Here is a 10,624-nt window from a genome sequence, read left to right on the forward strand (position 1 = left end):
TCTCATTGGTTGTCTTGTTTTTTTAATAAAACTTATCTTGTTATAGATTATACAACTCCAAAATCTGGTAATTTCGGTGTGCTTTTTTATTCAAGATGAATATTTTAGGTTTATTTTTATATTCAAGTTATAAAGTTTTGATTGTTTTGGAATGAAATAAATATGTAAAATGTGTATAAATGAGATTTAAAAAAAATATATGTTGTAAATAAGCATAGCAGTCCATATAATTCACTAACCTTTGTCCAACATTAAAATTAAAGTCCGAGGCATAAGCTGTATCTTCATTACCTGCTAATCAAAATAGGACAACGAATAATCAAAAGTTCAAAACATGATTTGAAATATGCCATATTATGATGAGAAAATGTAAAAGAATCAATTTTTTCAATATGCCCATCATATATGCAAAATCAGAAGGTATTACTGTTGAGTTGACAACTGATATACCTTTACCAGCAATGGTTAGACGTTCTCTGGAAATAAAATGGGGTATCTCGGCGGTTTCCCTTGGTGATCCAGATGCAGCTCCACCAAGGTGATCTTGGCTAGGCTAAAGTTCGATGTTAATAGTTAGGAAAGAGAAATTATCATTTTTATCATTTGATGATGGTATTGGTGCGGGTTGATGAAATTGAAAATCGGTAAAAGAACTTACTCTTCTCTTTCTTTTTCAATCAACATAATCATCAAGCCAAGATCTAAGAGTCTGATTGTCATCACGGATTGCATTCCGAATTCTTCTTGATGCTCGGTTCCTTCGACGTCTTTTGCTTTGTTGTGTGTACCGTGCCTATAAAATTAGATAGACAAATTATAGAAAATAGAAAAATAATTTTTTCTTTTTAAAGATATTGGCAATATACATTACTTTCCATTCATAGTAGCAACACACTGATGCTGTGGGAAAATCGTTTATGGATTTAGATTATTTTGTAATAACTGTAATATCATGTGATTTTTTTCTTGAAAATTTGAACACTTCATGTTTGAGTTACTTCTGTTCTGCCTTAGTTTCTAATTTATATACCCATAATACCAATGTACTTACATCATTTGCCGATAATAGCAATATTTAATCTAAAACTTGTATGACAAACTTTACTATTTACCCACAATAGCAACGCACTTACATTTCTTTACACGTACGTACAGCTTCTTACCCATACTAGCAGCATACTTATATTTTGTTATGAATATAAGCAATATGCAACATGAAACTTGTAACCAATTTACATGTTTCAGTTTATATATATTGCTATTTATCGGTTAAGACATGTAAATATATTAGCATAATGGGCATAGAAAATACAATCATTTTGCTAGTATGCGTAAAATATATGGTAACAAGAGTAAAGTACGTTGCTATTCCCCACAATTTGCCCATATTTGATTTTCCTTTGAATATGATTAGTCCTTATGACCGACTATTTTACCTTGGGAAAATGGTGACCAACATGTCCTCTTGGACGTTGCTCAGGGATCTCCTCAACTACAAGAATCTAAAGGTCAGCAACTATTATTACAAACAGCATCCAAAAGTTTGAGCAACTTCTGAACCGTTTGCTAACACAATATTGTATTTGAGACAAACAGTAAAATGATACTTACAGTTATGGGGTTCATTTGTTAGGAGTAGAATACGAGAATTCTCTTGTACATTGGTATTATCCACGTGTGCTTCTTCTTCTTCCCCATGGTGAGACTCAAACGTAAACCTATCACATTAGAAGTGCCAAGTTATTTCTACCCATTAATGATCTCTAATCCCAACCGTTCTTAGTTTAGGCACAATTTTCTTTGCACAGGATCCAACTCTGACTAATACCCAATTTCAGAAACCCCACTATAGATATCAGCTCAAGAATCAATTCTAACAATGATAATTCAAAAAGAAAACCACAAATTAAGTAAGCTCAAGATTCATATTCAACAGATACTCAATTCAATAAAACCCCATCTGTTCTTAGCTCAAGCTTCAATATAAGTATCTTACCTTTCATCTAGATCTGATGTTCCTGCTTGAGTCTGGTATGAATTATCATTGTCACGTATGTTGATATAATTGATATCAGCTGACAACATAAATAAATCATCAGTAAATATTTGAGAAATCGGAAAATATGTATCCAGATTTACATGTGTCTATGATAACTCTACATAAAATGGTTGACCTTGATGACGATCATGAGTGATATTATTCCCCCCCTGACCGGTGTAGATATCCTCTATCTGGTCAAGATTCTGCACAAAAGAAAAGGCACAGTTCTGTTTTTTGAACTTTGAGTAGAAAAAAACACTGAAGGAATTCTTGCCCTTGTGTTGGACAAATTTACCATATTAGCATAATTCCATTTCACGCCTGAGTTAGAAACAACCATGAGTTGGTTATCAGGGACAGCTCTGCATAACAACGTGACAATATGCTTGTTCAAATTCTAAACTATGAGATTAATATATGAATATACTACTCGATATTTGATTAGAATTAACTAGAGCATTATTGAAAAAATTAATATTAACGTCTAAATTTGAATGCAAGTATTAAAATGCGTCACTGATTTTGTCAACCTAATCTAGAAATACTTATCTGTAAATAATGTTTTCAAACCTGAAATGTTGAGTTGCAGATAGCTGGGGTCTTTTTGTACTTAATGTGTAAATTAGAGGACTAAAGTTGGAAATACTGAAAGTTTGGCTTATAGAAGCAGGAAGTGATATTTGAAGGTGTGAAGCTGAATGAATATATTAAAGTGGGAATGGTTACACTGGAATGTTGGGCATATAAGTACAATGCATGTTGCCCTAACTCATTAAGCCGTCATTTTTTTCTTCAGTGAGGAGCACACACACACACACACACACACAAACAAACCTAAAAGAAAGTTTAGAGAGAGATTTGTTCTTGGTGAAGCGATTTATCATCTTGGTGCGTTTGTGAGATTTAGACTGTTGTATCTAGTTTAGGTATATTGTAGAGAGTTTGTGTGTAAGCTAATTTAAAGTATGAAACAAGGACAAAATGGGAAATTTCCATATTAAGAGCATAAGTTTGGAAATAAGGGATAAAGGTCCCCTACAATCTTCATTGAAGTATTATAAGAGTATTAGAAACTTACTGTTTCAAGGACACATGCACAGAAATGCAATGAAGTAATGGGACAAAAGTAGTTATACCATGGTATTAGCCTTTAACATAACCAACATGGTTGGAAAAGATCTGAATGGTGTTTATTTATACGCTACAACTCATTGGGATAGTTAAAATACAAGCTTTCATGTGAAAGTGTCTTGAATTAACATTAAGTCATAAAGTGGGACAAAAATGGAATATGAGGGTTCAAGCATGTAAATGACCAATTATTCTATGAAATATATGTTTAGACACATTATAAAATAAATTAGAATAAGAATGGTAAGAAGAATCAAGTGCCTACATTAAGATTTGGACACAAGAACAAAGTAGGTTGCTATTTCATGCAAGTATGGGAGAAAATGAGAAAGGTGAAAAGGGACACTTGGGTTGGGTTATAACGCATGAAAATCACTAGAAAACACTACTCCAGTGTGTAATAAAGTATGGGGAGGACTTAAAAGTCCAACGCAATGGTATTAGTAGTTATTTGTGAGTTTCAAAGATAAGTGATTGAAATTTCATTGCAAAATCAGATCTAAGAACCTAAACTCAGCAATTCAAACATTCAGCTATACAGATATTATAAAGTTCTAGAAGATAATTCAAGAAGAACTAGGTCATTTGGACTTTTAACCAATGATTTATGGCATTTTGAAGTAGTTAGATTTCATAAGATGCATTTGAAGCTTTACAAGGTAATTGGATACTTGATCTTGTACACCATCCAACAGTACTCTATGTATCTCGATATCATTACTCTTTGCTAACAAGAAGGTATGATATAAACTCTAGGTTTCAAAGAAATATAATTAGGGTGTTACATGTTAAAAAGACTTTTGAATCTTCTGTGATGCTCCATAAGATCTAGAATGGGACATGAAGGTTATTTGGTGTTTAACTTTATCAAAAAGACATTCTAAAGATCACAGGCACCTTCAATGAGACACACACACTGAAACCCTAAAAGAAAGTTTAGAGAGATTGTTCTTGGTGAATCGATTTATATTCTTGGTTATCGTTTGTAAGATTAAGATTTCTGTATCTAGTTTAGGTTATTGTAGAGGGTTCATGTGTGTAAGGTCTATGTGTGGTTGTTCTTGTTTCAGTTTCCACAGTAAACGTTTGATTTAAATTGTGTGCTTTGAATTTGCTGCTAGGTATTCATCAGAAATTATGTATCAGTTTAGTAACAAACTATTGGAGCTATATTGTAGCTGATTAAGTTAATTAGTTAACAGCTTAGTTAGTTAATACAGTTAGCTTGTTAGTTTTCCTGTTACATGTAGGGTAACTATGATGGTGCATGTAAGCACGTTTATCTTTATATATATACTCCATATTCTTTGTAGTCAAGTAATGAGAGAATGCTTCAAACTTATATTCTTTAGTTTAACTATTACAATAAAAACTTACTTGGGTTCGGACAGGAGGAAACGTCCCAACATGTCTCCAAATAAGCAAAGTTCCTCTGTAAAAGTAAAAGAATTAGAGCTGAAGAACAATTGAAGTTTAGCAAAACATAAAACAAATGAGTGATAATCTCACCATGAAGAAGTTCTAGTCTATGCCTGTAAACAAAAAGGACTCCAGCTGAACATATAAAAAAGCAAATTGAGAAAAATCATAACAAAGTACAGTATACATGGATGAATTTGATTAATCAATTTACCAATGAGCGTGCCAAATACTCCTAAAGGTATTATTGGAGTAAATGGATCTGAATATGTATATGATTCAAGCAGATTCAGTATGTCCTCACTGCATTTAAGCATTAAGATACTCAATTTAAAGGCGAATTCAAAAACAAAATAACTGTTACGTCCAAATTAATTGAATCAAAACCAAATCTGGCTTATATTAAGCTTGTCTTGTTTCCTCCAGTTGCGATTCCTACGCAATCCTGCATCCCTTGTTACATCAAAAGAAGAGAAAACGAAACAATATCATGACCAAAATCCATCACATTCCTGCAATCATTCTAATAGACGGAAACTAAAAGTTCATCGGAACATGAATTATAAACTTTATAAGCGTGCTTAATTGAATACAAACAATCAACGACGCACGCAAGGGGATAATTCTAAAGGTTTGCAATAATAAATAGACGCATTCATAAACACACGCAGTTGATTATTTCTGTAATTCTATACAGTTTAGAACCAGAATAGTTATTTCCATTTTGTAAACACAATCACAAACGCACGCAGGAGACGATTACTGCTAATTACATACCACGTTGGATAGAGAGTCGCTTTGTAAGCATTCAGCTGGGGAGGGTAGAACATTTTCTGTGTTGGTTGCAGAGAAGAGAAGGAACAGAGATTATTTAATGGCGGTAGTTTGCTTGTGGAGGAAGATCACACTTGCAACGTGAGAGTGAAAGTGAGAGTGTGCATGAAGCAGTAAATTGCAATCATTATGAATTTAAAGAGTAATTATGCACGTAATCCTTAAACTTGGCTGGGGTCTTCATTACAGATTTTAGGCGGGATTTTATATATATTCTGGCGAGTATAAGTCATCTTTCTGATAGAAAGTAATTATTCTGCTTAATAATAATCAATTCTGAAAAAATATATGATTTTTTAGGTAATTTTGGAAAAAAAAAAAAAAAAAAAAAAACAGAAAGCATATGTAGTTGGAATTGGGAAGTTATAACTTTTATTTGAAACTAGAAGATGTAATCTTTATTTCCTTAAAAATGTTTGACAAAACTAGTCATAAACTTTTATGCCCTTAATACTAGGACATCATAAAGAATTTCACTTTACATACCAGGACAACATGATTATTTTAAGGGCAGCATGGTAATATTGTTACGTAGGAGAGTTTCTCTAAAGGCTGTAAAGGCTGTTTGAAATAACTTTTAGAATCTTTTTATTGAGTTTTTTTAGAGATAAAAATTCAAATAAAAACCTTCAGCCTCATCTCTAATTGTTAGGTTTTAGTCCTAATGATACACGAAAACTAATATGTTAGAGAAAACTTATTACATGTTGAGTGTGCGAAATTTTACACAAAATATCGCTAGTGTTCACGGTGACCTTCAGTTAGGGTCATTTCGTTTCAGTCCCACCTCCCTAGGAGAACAAGCTGGGAAGAAGATAAAATGACAAAAAAGATAATAATAATGATAAATACCGTCAGCCACAAACATCTTTAATCCACGACCCACCCTTCCCCTTATACCTTGTCGGTAACAATCCGACGACTCCAGCTTTTCCCGATGAAGCTCCCCATACCTCTTCCCTGGTGAAACCATCAGTCCCTCTCCTTCGTTATTGGCTTGTAAAGCCTCTTGAAAATAAGACGTCTGCAAGCTCAGTCTTCCGGCAGACAACGGCTGATAATGCCGGCTAATGAACCAACTTTCACCTCCATCTTCTGCCGGCATATAGCCGCCCCCTGATCTAAGCTTGGACTCGCGGATTCAGTTTTCTCCTTCTTGTTTTCTGATTTTCTTTCCCATTCGATTCCACGTTCATAGAGAGTTCATTCAGCCTTCTCATCAACAATGTCGGTGCGGTGACGACAAAATGCGGTGGTACAGAGGGATATGAGGTTGGCCGGAGAGGAGAGACAAATAAACTGTGATGAGGGTTATATGGTGGTTGTGACGGCAATGAGACGGTGGATCAGTGAGAATTGGAAGAGGTGTTAGGCTTTACTTTAAAAACAACTTTTGCACTTTCATTTTGGATAAAAGTTTTTTTAAAACAACTTTTCCAATCAGACGGTTGGGTGTGAGCAATAGGATATCAAATATTGTCGCCTCCTATTTTAATATATTTTAACATCTTATAACTTGGTGTTAAAAGGAGAGAGAAAAAAAAATAAAAGAAATAAATAATTTGATTGGGTGTTGCCCCTCGTTCTCGTTACCACATTTCATAACGCCACATCTGATAATTTGAGGCGGGGGCGGTGTTCCAACCGTGGTAATGGCGTTAAGGAGCCTCAACGTAGGCAAAGACGCCCATCCATGGACCCGTACCGAGTAGTCTAAAGGGGGGAAAAGTTGGATTCTAAAAGTCACGATTTTGTGACTCTTGTGACTTTTTAACCTTTTAAAAGTAACTTTTGTCTTTTGTCCATTCAAACACATTTTAAACCATTATTTTTGTAAAAAAGAACTTTTATAAAAAAATTATAAAAAGGACTTTAAAGCTAAAAAGGTAATCTCAAACACCCCCCTGAGGCTCGCAAAGCTGAGAATGAAGAGACACGGGTCTCATTGAAAAAATAAATAAATAAATAAATTGAGGTTAGAGTTCAACTCATTTATTAATTGGGTCGAAAATTTGAATTCAACCCAACCTTTTTATGTAAATGGATGGATATTTTCAACCTTTTAGATAAATAGGTCGACTCCTTTATGTAATTATCAAATCAACATACTTAAATAAATAGGTTAAACATTGGTTAATCAATTTAAAATAAAAAAAAAAGTAAATAAATTAACTGAAGATTACACCACTTAGATTAATTTCAAGCTTAAATAAACTTTCAAAGTATAATAAAAGCACAATCTTAATTCACAAATACAGAGAAATTGTTCAAACAACATTAAAGATATGTAATTTTAAAATGATTTTGAAGAGTGACTAATGTTGTCCGCGCAAAGAAAAAAAATATGAATTAGGATTGCATTTTTTAAAACATAAATAATAATACAATATTGTAATTTATAAATTAATACTTAGATTAATACATGATAATATTTAAATAATTATAAAATAAAATATATATTTGTGACATTCTCTAATTTTCAGAATCAAATAAAATTTTTTCTTTACACTTTAAAATATCATCTGCCTTTGTTGCTAAAAATCTCAGTTAAAGAAAACATTTTTGAGATAACAAGTATTATTTCAAAATATTAAAAACACTAAGGTTGTCATAATTAAATATCCAACATAGGTTAGAGCGTAAATACATAAGGTCCTAAATATTATTACAAGCTTGTCACTTATTTCACTCAGCATCCTAAATCAGTTTCAGAATTGATATAATTCCTAATGCGACTCTGATAGCCAAAGCATCATATCGACTAGCACCACCAGAAATGCATGAATTGTTAACTCAACTTCATAATTTGATCGACAAAGGGTTCATTCGACCAAGCAGTTCCCCCAAGGGAGCACCAGTTCTATTTGTCAAAAAGAAGGATGAATCGCATAGAATGTGCATTGACTATAGGTAACTTAAGAAGAATCGTTATCCACTGCCTAGGATTGGCGATTTGTTTGATCCACTTCAAGGAGCGTCATGGTTTTCCAAGATTGATCTACATTCAGGATACCACCAGATGCAAGTAAAAGAGGAAGATATTATGAAGACTGCTTTCAGAACCCTGTATGGTCATTACGAGTTTGTAATAATGCCTTTCGGACTCACTAATGCGCCAGCTGCATTTATGGATCTAATGAACAATGTGAGAGAACAAATAGATCTGATGCGCAGGGACAAGGTTTGAGAACTCAAACATTGAGTGAATGCTTAAGATCAATGTCTGCTTACTAATGAATGTTCTAGTCAAGCCTGGATAGACCAGTCAAGCTGAGTTAATGTATTCAACAAGTGATCAAGCCATAAATGAAGAGTAAGAGTAAAGATCAAAGTAAAGTTAATAAATGAAGAACAAGAAGAATGTTTGAAAGATAATTGAAGTAACTTAGTAAATGTCAAGAAATAAGTGAAAGATTCGTCGTTTAACATTGCATTGAAAGCTCCTATAAATAGGAGTGTTTGATACATGGTATAAACTATCAAACATACATAGGACTGGATAAAAGGAATGATTCTTACATGCTGATTGTCCAAGTTGACAAACATACTAAGTCCTATGAAATGTCTAATCATTCAATTAGACAAAAGTAATTAATACACAAATAGACAAAAACAGTGACTCTGGATTATCATACAATCCGGACATAATGTCCATTTCGGAATGTCTTCGCTTCTAAAGTTCTCATCTTCTACTCTTCAAGTCTGGACAGATTCCGAACTACTCTTCACTTCGAAACACTTGCTGACTTCGGAATTTACGTTTGGACTTATGATTGCTAGAGGTTCACTTTTAGGTTCCAACAATCTCCCCCTAAGTGAACTTAGCAATCCAGTCAGCTTAGATGGCTTCTTCCTTGATGAAGGTGTAGGCTCTGAATAACCATTCTCTGAATTCAATGTACCAGGACAGTTGACTCATAAACTTTGCTTTGACCTGTTCCGGAGCTTCAGACTTGGATGCACGAGAAATGAACTTCCGAAGAGCTTTGGTAGGAACTAGGTGTTTGTCCAGGACTCGGAAAAAGTCCTTCTTGTTTGTCTTCCTGGTTGTGTAGACAAACCCTAGAACTGGGTCATCGATTGGACTATCTGCAAGCAGTTCAGCTTCCGGAAGAACGAAGTCGATTTTCGCAACAAAGTTTTTTGTTCCGTATAAGCGGGCCAGCTCTTAGTCGCATCTGCAAAACTCTACGACATAGTCCTTGAGGAAACTCAGAGCTGCATGATAAGCACCCATACTGATATCATCGTTTTGACTTCTTCAGAAGTGAGCATCCAATGTAAGAATGTCATTCGGATTCATCGAAGGGAAATCAGCGTCAGTTATGGTCCGAGGAGTTGATTTGTCCCGGAAGATGTGGAAACGAAATAATGGGAAGTTGAGTTCGAACTTCACTAAGATTTTTCTTCCAAAACCATGAACTTGGGTAATTCTTTTCCTTGTCCACACTTCCTTAAGAGGTTGTGCATTCTTGGAGTAGAATGTTTCAAGTCTTTCACGCTCAGTCCGGAGGATCACTTCCGGATCGTCATTGGGGTGAAGAAGAGCGAATTTGATGTAGTATTTGCTGTATGGAGAGAGAGAAAGATCTGTTCGGAGTCATTTTTCGGAACATTGTAATACATGAAAGGAATGATTTCATGATTCCGGAGAATGCCTTCACGGCATAGAGCTTGGATCTGGATGCTGTCCTCTAATGCCTTGTTAATTTCCTCCTGAGACCATTCATATTTTTGCTTTAGAGGAGGTCCGGAGTGGAAGGCTTGTTGTTCGGCCGTCATAGGCTTTTTGCCTTTGTCATTCTTTAATGCAGACATAATGAGTTGCATGTTCTCATCAACAGCAAATTACAGAGTAGGATTCGGAAGAGGTTCTTCCGGAATGTCATCAGGGATCCGGAGTGGAGAACCCTGGTTTATAGAAGCGATCTTTGGAGCCGGAATGGGAGGAAGCTTTGAAGGAGTGGCTCGGAAGGCGTGGGCTGTGAGAAATGATTTCGCTTTGGCCATTTGAGTTGCCATTCGAAGAACGTCAGGCAAAGAGGATAGCCAAGATACTACAGACCAAATTCTTTTTTCTTCCTCTATCATCACCTTCGGAAAGAGCTTGTTTGGAGCCTCGTGTGACATCCCCATTTTCATGGCCAGAAAAAACCGATTTTGTTTATGCTTTGTTTAAAAATCAGAGTAACATTTTAA

At 34.7% G+C, this 10,624-nt stretch overlaps 1 protein-coding gene across 1 annotated transcript; it reads right to left on the reverse strand.

Annotated features, from left to right (window-relative positions):
- Positions 1–239: 239 nt before the first annotated feature.
- Positions 240–10,243, reverse strand: LOC145110652 (sister chromatid cohesion 1 protein 1-like). The gene is made up of 14 exons (XM_079047087.1): positions 10,050–10,243; positions 6,326–6,409; positions 4,979–5,044; positions 4,806–4,894; positions 4,682–4,726; positions 4,550–4,604; positions 2,337–2,403; positions 2,175–2,244; positions 1,997–2,075; positions 1,612–1,718; positions 1,437–1,492; positions 659–793; positions 451–553; positions 240–291 (listed from the first exon to the last, which is right to left on the reverse strand). The coding sequence occupies exons 1-12, from the start codon at positions 10,241–10,243 to the stop codon at positions 674–676; spliced, it is 1,032 nt and encodes a 343-aa protein (XP_078903213.1). The 3' UTR covers positions 240–291; positions 451–553; positions 659–673.
- Positions 10,244–10,624: the final 381 nt, after the last annotated feature.

Source organism: Lactuca virosa, chromosome 1 (genome assembly GCF_052849685.1).
Source record: "Lactuca virosa cultivar CGN04683 chromosome 1, Lactuca_virosa_CGN04683_v6, whole genome shotgun sequence".
Taxonomy (NCBI): Eukaryota; Viridiplantae; Streptophyta; class Magnoliopsida; order Asterales; family Asteraceae; genus Lactuca; species Lactuca virosa.